This window comes from Euprymna scolopes, chromosome 3 (genome assembly GCF_053919585.1).
Source record: "Euprymna scolopes isolate OS-2025 chromosome 3, ASM5391958v1, whole genome shotgun sequence".
Classification (NCBI taxonomy): domain Eukaryota; kingdom Metazoa; phylum Mollusca; class Cephalopoda; order Sepiida; family Sepiolidae; genus Euprymna; species Euprymna scolopes.
The window spans coordinates 77480593-77497210 of record NC_136484.1 but is presented as its reverse complement, the minus strand read 5'-3'; the positions used below and the strand labels follow the sequence as shown (position 1 = coordinate 77497210).

General features: G+C 35.4%; 1 protein-coding gene across 1 annotated transcript in view; it reads left to right on the top strand.

Annotated features, from left to right (window-relative positions):
• The window catches only part of LOC145256388 (uncharacterized), a 215744-nt gene that overhangs the window by 155723 nt on the left and 43403 nt on the right, over positions 1-16618 (top strand). The window contains exons 14-16 of the mRNA XM_080115240.1: positions 474-620; positions 1777-1978; positions 3642-3688. Coding sequence (XP_079971366.1) covers positions 474-620; positions 1777-1978; positions 3642-3688 — 396 coding nt within the window. The remainder of the gene's footprint in view (positions 1-473; positions 621-1776; positions 1979-3641; positions 3689-16618) is intronic.

Below are 16618 nucleotides of genomic sequence, written 5' to 3'. Positions count from 1 at the left end.
GTATAGATTTCCGATTATGCTGGTAAGGAGGTTTGGTGTTAGCCACCAACAACAACTGTAGTTTTTTTTTTTACAAGGGTGGGGTGGGGGCATCCTTCCACCGGGCAACAGTTAATGGGTCCTGTTAATTATATAGACAAATTATACATAAGTTCTATATAAATTTAGCTTTATCTAATATGCATTTTAGATCTGTTTCAGTATCTGCATGTATAAATTGCTATTCCTTTGTGTGTAACAACAAGGGAGGTAATCCAGTATATATTTAAGGGGATGCAAACATCATCAGCAGTTGACTCAAGTATTAGTATTATTTTTAATATAAACAAGACAACTAATTTTTCCACTAAGTAAATTTAACTAGAATTTAAAAGGAATATGCTAAATTGTAAGAAAATAATTTTCCTGTTTTTTTTTCATCAAATTATTATTTTTTTATCAAGTATTTTTTTTTTTTTTTTTAAACTTTTCAGTGCATTGCTTGAAATTGATAAATTCTGCATGGCTCGGGGCATGCAACTCATTCCTGTTCTTGATATTGGTCCTAAAGTTCAGTTTGATGAGATAGCTTTACTTCAAGGGATCTTTAGTGATTATATTTCACACTTCACAAATACTGAGTGAGTATTTACTTTTCACATTCATTTCTTTTATTATTTATTACTTAAAAAAAAAAAAATCTTTTTGTTTTTGTAATAAGTTTTGTAGTAATTTTTACTTACCAGAACTCTGTGTGGAGGGGTGAAGCGATGGAACTCTATGTTTAAGCAAAAAAATCTGTAACTGACTTTATGTAAAATTGTCTTGTCTTAGGTTAACATGTAGACAACCTTCAGAAGTTGGTGGTAAAAATTTTTTCCTCCAAAATATTTAAAACTTCAAAAGTCTTTCACATATGCATTAAACATAAAATAATCACCTATTGCCAGGCCTAGTAGCAATACTTAACTAATATTCTATTTTTATTTTTTAAGGGAAAAGCGAACCATAATACTGCACTTTTTGTTATAAAATTTAATTTTTACCAGAAAATATTTTTTTTCCTCCAAAGAAAGTTTAGTGTTAATCATTTTTTCATGTTAAAACTAGAGTCTTGCATGCTAGGCTGATTTAAATACATAAAATGACATGTAAAAAGAAATAAAATGTTTTAATGTGGAAGATTATTTTTGCATATAAATTGTCACCTGACCACCCACTTCCAGGCTATCAGGCAGTAGCAATCAATCACCTCTGGAAGACATTAAACAATTATTTTTTCATCCATTAATTCATGATTAACTTTATGACAAATTATTTGATTATTGATTGAAATAAAAAATAAATAAAAGTACCAATATTTTTCTTTAAAAAAAGTCATAGCAAACTTTTTCATTTTTAAAACCACTGAGAACAATTCACAAATTAAAAAGTAAAGTAATATTTTAATTATGAAATTAAATCATCCAAAATTAATTTTAGATTCTTTGTAAAAAAAACTTCAGCCATTAATTTTTAGGTAATACTTAAAAAAAAAAAAAAAAATTACTGTGTGGGCATTTGAAAATTGAAAGAAATTTGAAAGCATTTAAAATATCAAATAAAAAAAAATCATTTTTGTTTAGTTTTTTTATATTCAGTATCAAAAATTTTAATCAAACACTTTTTTAAAGAAAGTCTGTTGAACGATTGATAACTTTTCTTAGCTTAGCATTGATTGTTTTCAATCAGGACAAAGATGCATTCTTTGATAATTAAAACAAAAACTGTCATATTTTTTTTTTTTTTTTTTTATAGTTTCATCAACATTGGACCTCGTTTAAGTAATTTCATCTTAGATTGTCCCGACAATGAAAGCATAAGCATTGGTGATGCTGCTAAATTCCTTCCAATCAAAGACAAAATGCTGTTAATCTGTGGTTATCCTCTCCATGATTTGAAGCCTCATCTTCTGCAACAGTTGCCACCACATTTAATGTTTGCTGAATATGGTATGCAGGTAAATATACAAAAATGCTTACTGACAATAATTGCATATTTTTTAGTTACTGAGGTATTAATATTTACAATTATTTTCAATAAAAACCATAAACCATTTTTTTAAAACCATATTTTTATTGCGCTGAATATATATATATATCTATAAAAGTGAACACGTCTGTTTGTGTATCTGTGTGTCTGGGTACATTTCCCTGCGCAATAACTCTGTCAACCTACAGACTCGAAATTTGATATACAGGGTACTGAGATTTGGGAAAGTCGATGTGATCGGTTTTTGGCCAGAAATTTGGTAATTAAGGGGTCAAAGTTCAACGATTTAACTTTTGAGAACTCTACCAAACTCCTCCGACAATTTTAGGTGTACGCACTTGAAATTTTAGATATAGATTCCTTGGACATGGATCTAACTTAATAACTTGATTTGAGCACAAAACAATAAATTTTAAGGGGTCATAATAGGGGTCAAAGTTAAAAAAAAAAAAAAAATTGACCTCTGCGGTCTCTTCCAAATTACTCAGACAATTTCTGGTCTAAACATTTGAAATTTTACATAAAGGGTATTCAGAGATAGAGCAAGCTTTTTCATCAGTTTGGGTCGAAAATTTTTAGTTAACAATATATAAATGTATGTATGTATGTCTGTTTGCATGTCTGCCTTAAACTTTCAATAGAGGCGACGGATTTTACCAAGATCAGTATTGTTTTAAAGTTCGACCTTTCACACGACAAATATTGAAAAATTGGCTAAAAACATTAATATCTTCCCCTTCAACTAGGTCCTTTTCTATAGGGGGGGGGTCACTTTTTTCGCCGATATTTTTGAAAGTTATACTCTACTTTAGATTGTCTTGCCTTAATTTAAAAAAATTTCGCTTCCAGTTTGGCGGTGGTCGTAACAGCATAAACGTTAGGTTTTACCCCGTTCTTTTCCTCCTTCGTGGTACGGGTTCGAGCCTGCCTTCCTACTACCACATTTTTTTTCTTTTTTTTTTTGCTCAACATACACATCCAAACACCTGGGCAACGCTGGGCTGAAATGCTAGTATATATATAAAAAGAAAATATACGATATAAAACTATATATTAATCCATATTTATATATATATATATATATATATATATATATATTTATTCAATAAGGGTATACATCAATTAAGGGTGTAGGGTAAGTGAGAACTCTTTATACCATGGTTTTTCGAAGTCTAATGCTTCTCATCAGAAGATGAAAGAAGATGCTAGGTAACATAATAAGGATGTGATGTCTAGTGATAGTTACATTAGGAGCAAAATAAAAAATTGAGGCTGTTTGGGGGAACTAAATTAGATATAGTTGAAAGAACTACAAAGATTGATTTAATTCTCCCAAACAGCCTCAATAGTTTTATCTTATCATTTTCTTTCTTTATTGATTTTTATATAAGCTCCAAAACAATTTGTTGAGCTTTGCATTATCCTGTTAAGTCTCCTCTTAAAGAATTGATCTCATTCTTTTCCTTTAACTCCCTTATATATATGTATATAAATATAGATATGGTATAGATTGAAATTTGTACAATCTTTTTTACTTTATTGCCATAAAAACTTAGAAATAAAATTCCACATTGAAAGTTTTTTTGTTTGATATATCTATATTTGCTTACATGTAATTTTTTATTTCTCAGGCCAATTATGACTTCATGTCTCATTGTAAATCTTTAGCTGACAGTGGGTAAGTAATTTTCTTAATTTATCTGAAACTGATTTTATTTGGTAAGAACGCAGCCAAAGTGTAGATTTAGATGAGGTGCTAGAAATGCAGTTGTTGAATGATATGACAAACTTTTGTTTAATGTTAAAATGTTACTGTAGTATTTCCAACATCTAGATATCAGCTGATTCATCTAATAGATGACCCATAATCATAACATCATTCAGTGTTCATGGGAACGAGTGAGATGTCTAAACAATATGCTTTTTTTTTTTTTTTTGACTTCTTTAATACCCCATCCTCTAGGTGTATCAGAATTTTTGTAGGAATTTTTGACAACCCAACACGAAACTGCGAATAAAATATAAAAATCTCGTAATTTCTCTGTTAAAATTGGGTTATTTATTTTCTTTATGGATTATACTTCCAAAATAAACTATTAAAGTTGTTTGAAAAGTAATAGAAATAATTTTTTTTTTTTAAAAACAGTAATGAATTTTCCGAACTCAATATTTTTCAATTTTTAAACTTTAAAAATCTATCAAAATTTTTCTATTGATTCTATTTTTACGATATTTTCAGGGTCAATGTGAAATTTTATGTTCTTTCCAATAAACTGAATATAATATTTTAGACAAACGTTTTTTTTTTAAATTCACGCCCCCCCCCATTTTCAAGTTTCTATTAAAAAGTAAATAATTAATTTACTCACCGAAAAGTAAATAATTAATTTGCTCACAAATTGAAGAGAAAATGTCAATAAATAATATATTCAAATTTAAAACAAAAAACGTAGTGTTTTTTAGAATTTTACCAGTAAAGTTTGAAGTTTAAAACCTTTTTTTTAACCACGTTATTTGTTTTTTCTTTCTTTTTTTTTTTTTTAATGGAACCTTGGCCCTTGCTCCTTTGAAAAAAAAATTAGGGCTTGAATTACATTTTTCGAGTAGTTATAAGCTTGGAAAGACAGGGGGTCGAATAATTCATGCCTCCCATTTTGAAATGTCTATTTAAAAGTAAATAATTAATTTATGTACCAAAGTCTTATATATCACAAATTGAAGAGAAAAGGTCAATAAATAATATATTCAAATTTAAAACAAAAAAAAGAACTGTTTTTTAGAAATTTACTTGTTAAGTCCGAAGTTTAAAACCTTTTTAAAAAAAAAAACACTTTTTTTTTTTTTATGAAACCTTGGTCCTTGCTCCTTTAATTAAAAAAAAAAATTAGGGCTTGAATTGGAGTTATAAGCTTGGAAAGATGGGGTGGAATTATTCACTATTTTCACGAAATTTCTGACACACCTACCCATCCTCCTCCTAATATTGGCGATATTTTTCTATTTCTCTATTTCCCCTACCCATTTTTTTTTTCTCTTGAATTTTAAATGATAGTCATCAATATTTTTTATTTTTTTATTTTTATTTTTTTATTAAGTCATATGCGGCAATATTTTTCTCTCGTGATAATGTATCGGTTGAAAGATGTCTCAACTTTACATTTTAATAGTTTTTTCTTTTTTTTTTTACTTGTCAAATCGTTTTTATGTTTTTGCTTCCCTCTCAATTTTTTTTTCTATGTGATCATGTCTCCAACTCAACATGACTCCAGCTATCCTGTTTAAAACTAATATATATATATGTATATATATATTCAAGTATTATAAATTAACTAGCAGGAAGACCTGACGTTGCCAGGCTGGTGCTACCAGATCAGGCTGTCTATTGGCTTCCTGAGACGAAATGCACCTACATTGACTTTCTGTTTTTGTTTTCTGTTCTCTTTTGTATAACTTAATTATGTTCTGCAAAACAAAAACAACAGCCCCTCCCTCTTCTCCTCCCCTTTCCTTTCTTTTTCCTTCCCTACTTCCCAACCCCATCGGTGGGGCATTAGAATACACCGATTGCCCCCCCCTGCAGAGAGTAAAAGTCTCTCAATGGGGCCACCTGTTGGCAGTGGGTGGCGACCCGTGATGCCTGGGAAAAGGATTCTGGTAGCTGAGCACCTGATACCTAGGGAAAATAAAGGTATTGGGCGCAACACTCCACTTTGGCCTTGTACTGGACTAGATGGGTGGTCGGAGGGGCCCAATCCGATCAATTGGCTGGTCATGTCAAGCCCCACCATATATAACCCATACAAAGCCTGCAAGTAATCACTAACATTCCCACCCCAAACCCATATCAATCCCACTAACAAATATACCCAAAAATATGGTGGAAAGCGATGGCTGAGGGTCAATCACATTTGAGAACCAAAAGCTTACTCCATACACATCGGATTTGTCTTGGACTAAAATAAAAACAAATGTTCCAGAACAAAAAGATGAGTAGCTGCGAGGAAACTCTTCCGAAATATGAGTATACTGGCTAAGGTATCCCCGTCTCGACCAAGGCGAATGAGAACTCTCCTTTGGTAAATTGTCAATAAAAATTGGACTTCGTGGAGGGTGGCGGACCCCAGGGCCAGCGAATTAAAATAATAATATGGAGAAAATAAAAAAACTCACTCTGATGTCTCTGATGACAGATCAGAACCACGAGCGAAACGGATACAAAAACAAGGAAATTACCCTAGTCTTACCTACCCTAAATATATAGTGATAGAACCTACTAATAAAGAATCCTTTATCAAAATTTCACCATTTAAAATTGAAAATACTCTGAAAAGCCTCAAACCTGTTTCAGTAAAAAAAAATGACCAATGGCACATCATTGGTCCAAGTAAATAAAGAAGCCCAATCCGAAAGACTCCTGAACTGGACAACTTTCGATGGGATGAAAATAAGTTTGCCCACACAAATTCCTGAACACCTCTAGAAGAGTAGTGAGGTGTGAAGAACTCGCAAAGTGCACCATAGAAGAAATTAAAACCAACCTAACAAAAGCAAAATGTCTCAGATGTGAGGAGAATGATCATTAAAAGAAATGGCCAAATGATACACACCAACACATATGTATTAACCTTTAACTCAACCAAACTCCCACCAGAAATAAAAATTGGGTACACGATGGTCAAGGTGGAAACATACATACCAGAACCACTCAGGTGCTTCAATTATCAAAAGTTCGGTCACCACAAAGATCGATGCACCCGAACCCCTGTGTGCGGAAGATGTGGTAAGAGCGGACCAGATCATGAAGAAAAAGACTGCAAAGAAAAACCAACCTGCACCAATTGCAAGGGAGAACACTCAGCCAACTCAAGAGAGTGCAAGACCTGGCAAAATGAAAAAGAAATCACTAAAATAAAATATACTAAAAATATCTCTTTCCCAGAAGCCAGGAAAATGTATGAATCCACCATCCCAACATACTCGGAAATAACAAAAAAAAAAATACCACCATAACTAACACCCATCAAGGCCAAAAGTTTGACCCCATCATCAACAAACTTTCAGAAATAAGAACTGATGAACTCCCACCCATCATAACAGAACTAAAATCTGTATTAAAAGAGCTGAAAGCTTTTGTGATGGAATTGGGCACAGACTATCGCACAAGACCAAGACTTCTCCAAGAGCCAGATTCTGCCAAACAAAAAATGAAAATAGAGCAAGCAACACAAACAGACGCACAAAATGAGGGACCCTCCCAGGTGACATCCCCAAAAGAAAAATCTTTCCCGGAACATGGACCTAAACAAAGGTCTCAAAGCAGATCTACGCAACGGTCCAATGACAAATCAAAGGGACAGAATAAGGGACAAAAAGATGGTCCATCAAAGAAAGAAAAGAATGAAAATGAACATCCAAGTAGAGAAAAACCGCGGCAACGTTCAGGAAAAGAAACTGGGAGTCATAAAGACATTCCTGAAACAAACAAATTGACCGACATAAGAAAATGGAGACAGAAGATAACCCTCCACCTCCTGATGCCCCTGACCCAGATCTGGACCCATGACACACAAAATTATCCAATAGAACTGCCGAAGACTTAAGGCGAACATAAGCGAATTACTATTATTAATATCTAATCTATGACCTGCTATTATCTGCCTCCAGGAAACATTTCTGAAGACACACAGTAACATCACTACAAAAAACTACACCCAATACAACTTTATACACAATACTGGACAGCGGGCCTCCGGAGGTGTATCGATTCTAGTTAGAAACGACATCCCCCAGAACGAAATAACTCTAGACACCACATTACAAGTAATTGCTGTGAAAACCACTTTGCATAAAACCATCAAAATTTTCTCCATGTATATCCCACCACATGACCCCATAAATGAAGCCGAAGTCAACAAAATAATAGAACAACTTCCTAAACCATACATCCTACTAGGAGACTTCAACAACCACTACATCATATGGGGAAGCAATAAAACAGACGCAAAAGGTAAAAAACTAGAAAATATCATCAACAATAACAATCTGTCCCTCATGAACCAAAACTCCAATACATATCTCCACCCTGCCTCAGGTACATACTCAGCCATTGATTTGTCGCTATGCGGTCCATCCACATTAATGGACTACAGTTGGCAAGTGTATGATGACTCCTGTGGTAGTGATCACTTTCCCATTATACTTGAAAACTCAATCCCGATTGAAGATAACCTCCCCAGATGGAAGCTAAACAAAGCTAATTGGGGGGAATATAAAACCCAATGCAATGCAAAACTAATAGACAAAGATGAACCGGAGAACTCTATGGAACACTTCACTGATACGTTGATGTCAATAGCTGGGGAATGTATACCCAAAGGCTCCAAATCCAAAAAATATAAAAGACCTTGGTTTAATGAAGATTGCCAAAAGGTGGTAAGATTACGTAAAGCTGCACTGCAAAAATTTAAAAGTCGTCCCACTACCCACAATCGAACAAAATCGAGCAAAAGCCCGTAGAACAAAGGAAGGTCAAAAGAATGTCATGGAGAGTCTATATCAGGAAACTGAACTCTCACACCAAAACAAAACAAATCTGGAATATGGTTAAAAAGATAGCTGGTAAAAATCAACCAACACCACTAAAACACCTATCTAAAGATAATACAAAAATAACCAGCAAAAAAGATATAACAAATGTACTCGCAAAAACCTTCTCAAAAACCTTCTCTAGTGAAAATTATAAACCACAATTTATTAAAAAAATTTTAAAAATCAAACTAGAGAGGAACAAACTAAACTTCAACTCAGACAATGTAGAAGACTACAACAAACCTTTCACTCTATCTGAATTAACCGATGCCATAAACAGTTCACACAACACTGCAACAGGGCCAGATGAGATCCACTACAAGTTGTTGAAACAACTACCTCAAAAATCTTTAATCTACCTCCAAAACATCTTCAACGACATTTGGATCAGGGATGAACTCCCTGACATATGGAAACAAGCAACAGTGATCCCCATCCCAAAACCCGATAAAGTTAAGTCTGATCCCAAAAGCTACTGACCCATAGCTTTAACAAGTTGCATATGTAAAACATTCGAAAGAATAGTGAACAAAAGACTAACTTGATACCTTGAATCAAATGGTTTGATTACAAACCTCTAAAGTGGGTTCTGAAATAAAAGAAGCACCATTAATAACCTGGTATGCTTAGAAACCTTTATCAAAGGAGGATTCACAAAAAAGGAACATACAACAACCATTTTCTTCGATTTAGAAAACGCCTACGATACAGCGTGGAGATACGGTATCATGAAAGACCTACACAATCTTGGACTAAAGGGCAGACTACCTAAATTAATAAAAGATTTTTTGTCTGACAGAAACTTTAAGGTCCGTGTGGGATCCACCCTTTCTGACCTTGAAAACCAGGAGGAAGCACACTATCAGTCACTTTATTTAATATAAAGATAACAATATTACCGAATGCCTAAGTCCTGGAACTGACTGCTCCCTATATGTCGATGACTTCTTGATTTGTTATAGATCAAAAAATGTCCAAACAATAGAGTGACAGTTGCAGCTGAACCTAAACAAAATAAACCGGTCGGCCACAGAAAATGGGCTTAAATTTTCCAAGTCAAAAACGAAGTGCATGCGCTTCTGTAATATTAAAAAAATGCACAATGATCCAACGCTCAAACTCGATGGCAAAAAAATTGATATTACTGATCAATATAAATACCTAGGGATCATTTTTGACAAAAAATTGAATTTTATTCCCCATCTGAGATATTTAAAGCAGAAATGCCACAAAGCACTACAATTATTAAGAGTTGTCATTAACACAGACTGGGGAGCAGACCAACAAACGCTCCTAAAATTATACAGGACTCTAATTCGTTCGAAACTTTATTATGGCTGTTTCATTTATGGGTCAGCAAGGTCTTTTTACATAAATATCCTTGACCCCATTCACCATGAGGGACTAAGACTAATCTTGGGAGCATATAGAACATCCCCCAAAGAAAGCCTATATGCAGAAGCCCACAAAGCACCCTTAAAGCTCAGACGGGAAAAAATTGGCTTACAATACTACTTGAAACTAAAGTCTTACGCAACAAACCCTGCTTATCAATGTACCTCTGACCCCAAATATAGAAACCTATTTAACAGAAAAGAAAAAAACCATAAAAACCTTCGGACTTCGAATGGAAACTAGTATAGAAGAATCTCAAATTCCAATAACAAATATCTACCATTCTATAATATCCGACAGCCCACCATAGACTATGAGACAACCAGATATAATGCTCAACTTAAATAAAAATGAAAAACAAATCCTGCCATATTTCAAGAAGAACTGTAAAATATCAAGCTATGCTACTCTGACTATACATACATATACACAGATGGCTTGAAGGATAACGATAGAGTTGGATGTGCAGCTACCTACAACAATTAGCAAACGACTTCCGAGTGAAGCCTCTATATTTAGTGCTGAAACCAGAGCCATAGATTTATTACTGGATATCATTGCTGAGAAAAACTCAGAAAAATTCATTTTCTCTGACTCCTTATCTGTTTTAACAGCTATAAAAATAGAAAACAGGAGAACCCCATAATTATCAAACTCCTAAACAAAATACAACCAAAAGAAAATAGTATTCATCTGGATCCCTAGCCACATGGGAATCAGGGGTAATGAAAGAGCCAATGCTATGGCTAAGGAGGCAATAAAGTTGAACTTTGATGGACACAGGATCCCATACATGGATATTAGACCCTTGATCAACAGCCATATACTTGGGAAATGGCAAAGTCAATGGAATGAAAATAAAAGTACAAATTATACAATATAAAACCCACATTTGGAGAGTGGAGGCGGGATTATCAAAAAACAAACAGAAAACAGTGTCATTTTAACAAGACTTAGAATAGTTCACAAATCTAATCCATTCTTACCTCCTGAAAGGAGAAACTCAACCCCAATACATTCTCTGTCAAGCACCACTTATTGTAAAACATCTACTAACTGAATGCACAAATCTTTCACAAATTAGGAAAAAACACTAAAAAGAAATAGATCTTCCAAAAATTTTCAAAAAGAACAACACCGGAAAAATCTTATCTTACATTAAAGAAATAGGACTCTTCCAAAAAATATAACCCCCAAAAACCTTATATTCTGCAAAAACAAAAACAACCTGCCTTTTCCCATTTTTCCATCCTCCTATTTTCGCTTTCTCTTTCTAACCCCCCCCCCACTTTCTGACCGATTTTCCAACCCAAAATGTACTGATCAATAATACTGTAACCTTTCCCCCTCCCATTGCAAAACCTAACCATATTCTGCAAGACAGAGAACAAAAATGACAAAATCCACTATAAAACAACCAAATCGAAAGCTACAAACTAACGATTGAAAATACAAGGAGCTTGAAGAATAAAAATCTCATATAAAATAACTGGATACAACATTGAATACTATTCCCAAAATAACTGGATTCGGCATTAAATAACCCACAAAAGGTTGATATGCCGTAAAACAAAAAACAACCAACCAACGTTGCCAGGGATTGAATGATGATCAATGAATGTTTCACCCTCCCATATTTTTATTGTCATAAAAACCTGTGAAATCGGCCATTTTAAATCAAATTGATTGATTGCATGCTCTAGTTGGGGACCCATCATGGTGCACTGGGATGAAGCTTCACATGCCTACCCTTGCAGTGAAATAGTTCAAAATATATTGTAGTCTACATTGCACTGTAGAGACCCTACTGTTTATTTTATAAAATTATTTTTATATATAACTGTTGGAATTAAAGTTTAAAATGCAAAAGTCAAGTATCATGATTCAATTATGCTCTAAACAGAAACATTTCGAATATACCCCAGTCATATCAAAGAACCTACTGTTAATTTTATATGCCTGATCTTGATGCTTCTGTGGTTACAATGGCTTGAATTTAAATTTAAAATGAAAAAGTCAAGTATCAATGTTCAATTGTGCTTTAAACAAAAATATTTATTTCGAACACACCCCTGTCATATCAGAACCTACTGTTGATTTTATACGCTGGACCTTTCTGCTTGTATGTTAATAAAACAAATAGTATAACAGCATAGTTATAAAAACGTCCTTTATACCATGTTTTTTTATTTTTATTTTAAAGAAACTTATCCTTTCTTCAAAAAAAAAAAAATTGACAAGCATTGGTTTACATTATTAATGTGAAAATGTTTAAAAAACGTTTTGTCAATTGTTTATGAGTTCTGAATGAACAAGAAGTGTATGTGGGAAAAGGCTGAAAATCTTTGTAATAGCTATATTTATGTGCATTTACTGCAGATTATTTGGAAACCATTAATTTTTGGAGATTTTCAGTAGCATATTCTAATTCCTAGCACAAAAATATACTTATATGGTAAATTTCATTGCTTAGTCTTGTGTTTTAACAAAGATATAACATTTTTACTGAAAAAGTAGTGTAAAAAAATGTGATGAAACGCATATGGTCTTAAAGAGGAGAAAATATCCAAACGTGTGAGGCACAAAAATAGTCATAACTTCATTAATTTTAATCGGATTTTAAAATATTTAAAAAGATTCTTTCTTAGCTCATCAACTCTTTTTTATAGATACCAATATTGAAATATGTTAAGCAATTTCAATTTTTTCATGTGTATTGCTACATCATCCATTGCAATATTATATTATGATACAGATATAATTTGTTCATATGAAAGATGTTTCTAAACAACTAATCAAATTGCCTAGAAAATAAGAATCAAAGTAGAAGGCACCAGTTATGATTTACCTCGGGAATAGTGAAAGATATTATGAAATGAATAAATGAAACGGTGACTGTCCTTTTTGAGAAGTAGATCCGATGAAGTAGAATTCCCGGTAAATGATGAGGAAGTGTTAGATTTTTCTTTTGGCTGAGTGAAATATACTCCATACTCTTTTCAGAAAATTATAAAATTCGATAGAAATGACTTATTTTCCATAAAAAAAACTCATCAGATACTAGCAGGAAGCATGATCATATTGCAATTATGTCTTGCATACACAGTTATTGTTCTATGATGTCTGACTGAAGAGAAAATAACTTTAGTAATAGAGTAGTAGGCAGTCTTCTATCTCTAGAGATAATGATATGCGCCTTGATGCTTCAGCAGATTGTTTTTAAACATTTTCGAGCGTGGCTCTGGAGCTCTATTTGAGAATGACAGTCTCTGCCACATGGGCACAGGAAGGGGGATGGTGTATTGGGAGCTGCAGCCTTTTCACACTGCTGCATCATCTGTCTTTCAGCATCAGGTTTCTGTTGTCCTCTCCTCTCCCTACTCCCTGCCGTACTGCATTTTGCCAAGCATTGCAATCGTTTGTTAGCCACTCCCAACTACTCAGATCGATGCCCGTCAGTTTCAGGCTGCATTTGCATATGTGCTTGTAGTGGAGAGTCTGGCAACTTCTGGGGCGCTGTTCTGTTGCCAGCTTGGGGATATGGCTGTCATCCATCTTGTGGATATGAACCAGCCAGCAGAGCCTGCGCTGACAGAGAAGGAAGTGCATGCTGAAGCATCCAGCATGCACCAATATGTTGGTGTTGGTGATCATGTAATACCCAGGATATAATGCAAGCAGTGGAGATGAAAGCCCTCTTAGACAGTTTTCCTAGTGTACATAAGAGGCCCAGAACTCACTACCGTAGAGGAGCATGCTGAACACACAAACATGGTGCACCCTGATTTTGGTGTTGAGAGTCAGCCAGCTGTTATTCTACATTCTTTTGCTCAGATTGGCCATCACACCTGCAGTTTTGCTGATGTGTTTGTCAATCTTTCCATCCTCGTTAGGGGCCTTCCCATTGGCAAGTGTATCAATGGCTTTAAGCTCATCAAGTATAGGTTGAAAGTCAAGTTCCTCAAGAATGGGCAGGTCATTGGTGTTATCCAGGGCCTCATGAGGAAACAGAGTTCATGCTGGAGTAGATATCCAAGTCATGCTCAACCTATTTTCCCATTTGCTTATACTCGTCGGTGATTACTTGCCACACTTGAATTTCAATAGTGCAGATTTCTTAGTTGGCTTGCTTACTTGATGCTGTCATACATGCCCCTGATGTTGCCAGACCAGAATGCCAATTGAATTCTGTGTGATAGGTGTAGCCAATAGTTGTTAGCACAGTAGCATGCAGTTTGCTGGGCCTTACTGTGTGTTTCAAAGATTGGAATTTCTCCTGGCTGGGATCATTCTTGTACTTGACTAATGCATTCTGTTTTGCTTTGATGACTGGCTCAAAGGTGGCGACACAGACCTCAAACCAGCTTGTGCTCTTTCGTTCTTTTTTCTCGTAAGTGATGCAATGTTGTAGATAGTGATGCAAAGGGATTTCCATCTGTCAGCTGCACCTTGCATTGGGTTGTTAGTGAGATCCTGTTGAAGGAGTCGAATAAATTAGAAATTATTTTTCTAAGTCAGTGGTTTAATGAGTGTTAAGTCTTGGTTAGCAATTCTTTTTAGAGTAGTGAAGTTATTTTAAATCATGACACAGTATCACAATTGGCATTGTGGTAAACCCTGGTGTTATAGACATTGTTTATAGTGTTTACTCTGGTAATGATCAGTTCTAGCTAGTGTCAATGTTTTTATTGTGGATGTCTCCATGATGCCTTGTGGCATGCTTTGTTCTGGAAATAGGTGTTGGTCATACACAGTTTGTGGAAGCAGCAAAAGTCAAGTAGTCTTTGACCATTTTCGTTCATCTTCCCCATTCTATGCTGCGCAAGTACTCTTGGTCAAGACTCACAATCTGCCTCCACATTAGTGTAGAAGTCCCCCACCAGGAAGAGGTGCTTAGAAGAAAGGATGCTGTTTACTACTACAACTAGTTGGTCATAGAAGTGTCTTTGTCTTTTTTATTTTACATGGAGGTCACCATTTATCAAGACCCAGAAGCCACTTGGGGATAAGGGTTATTGCGTGTACAGTAGTACATGTTATAGTATTCGTTAGTATTGGAGATTTGATAAAGTGTCATTACTTAAGGGGATGGTTCATCAGGAATTTGTATGTTGGACTTGAAGACATCCAATTTGAAGTTAGGTGGGAAACAGACAAGCGGTAAAGAGTTCCACAGGCGTGCCGTTCTAAGAAAGAAGCTTTGTTCATGGAATCTACGTTTTGATTTAGGCACAGATAAAGAGTGGGGAAAATTGACAGTGGTTTCAGCTAGACGAGTTTTTATCGTAAAGGATTTAGCGAGGGGGGGAGACCATAGATTGGAACTCAGATGAGCACTTGCCATGAAAATAACGATAAAACAAAGATAGGCTCGCAATGTCTCTTCTATGGGAGAGAGGTTGCAGGGAAGAGAAAAGGGCATCCCCCACTAAGCCATGGAGTCTATTTTGTACTCTGTCAAGGCAGGATAGGCTGTTTTTAGCAGCTCCTGCCCAGATGTGGCAGCAGTACTCCATCCTTGGACGTACTTGGCTTTTATATAGATAGAGAATTGCATCAGTAGTGAGATATCTTTTGGAGCAGTAGTAGGATCCCACCATTTTCCCAGCGACCTTGGCAACAGACTTGATGTACATGTTCCATTTCAGATCAGGAGTAAAGGTCAAACCCAGAAGCTTATCAAAACATGGGGCCTCCCCTAGACAAGAACTATACATTTCAATTGATGCCAGATGGGGATCAGAGCGTTGATGTAAAGATAGAAGCTTGGTTTTAGATGCATTAAAGCTAACCAGCCACCTCTTCCCCCACTGTACCACGCGCTCAAAATCAGAGGAGAGAGAATCAGAAAGAACTTTGTCATTTACAGCCTTTAATGTGTTGCCATAGATGGTCATGTCATCAGCATAGATGTCAACGAATGATTTAAGTATGTGTTTTGAGAGATCATTGATGTAGATCAGGTGCGGCTAGAAAAGTTGGTGTGTATAAGCACACAAGGTTGGCAGGGCCAGCAGTTGTGCAGAGGCATAGAGTGAGAATATGCTTAGTACTGCCAGTTGGGGACTCAACAATGGGGAACAGGGTGTTCCTAACAGCAAACTCAACACGTGTTCTCTGATTTCCTTGTAGCCTTTTCCGTCAGAAGAAGGTAAAGTGTTCCTCCTTTATGGATTCGCTGTCTGGGAGTCATGTCTCTTGCAAAAGCTACAATGTCAATCACAGCTGACTTGTGAGCATTCTCAATCTCTTGAATGTTGCTGGAGAGTCCGATCTGCATAGTGCGGACATTCCAGCTTGTAATACGAAGAGCTGAAATCTTTAAAGTCTTTTCCTTTTGATTTTGATTTCAAGGTGCATGGTTTAACAATCTGCCTGTTGAGCATTGCACTCTAAACTCCAGGCAGGTGAACACTTTATTGGCTGAGGGCTGCCCAATTTGAGGCGGGCAGTCGCTAACCAGTGGGATACGAGGGTCTCTTCCACTGATAAAGACAACTCATGGCATCCAGCTTTACGCCAGTCGAGCGAGGATTTATAACCCTTAAACTTCTGTCCTCTGTATATCCTCCCACCGGTAAAGGTGAGACTGGAGTTTCCTCTCTCCAGAGTGCAAGCCTGGGTA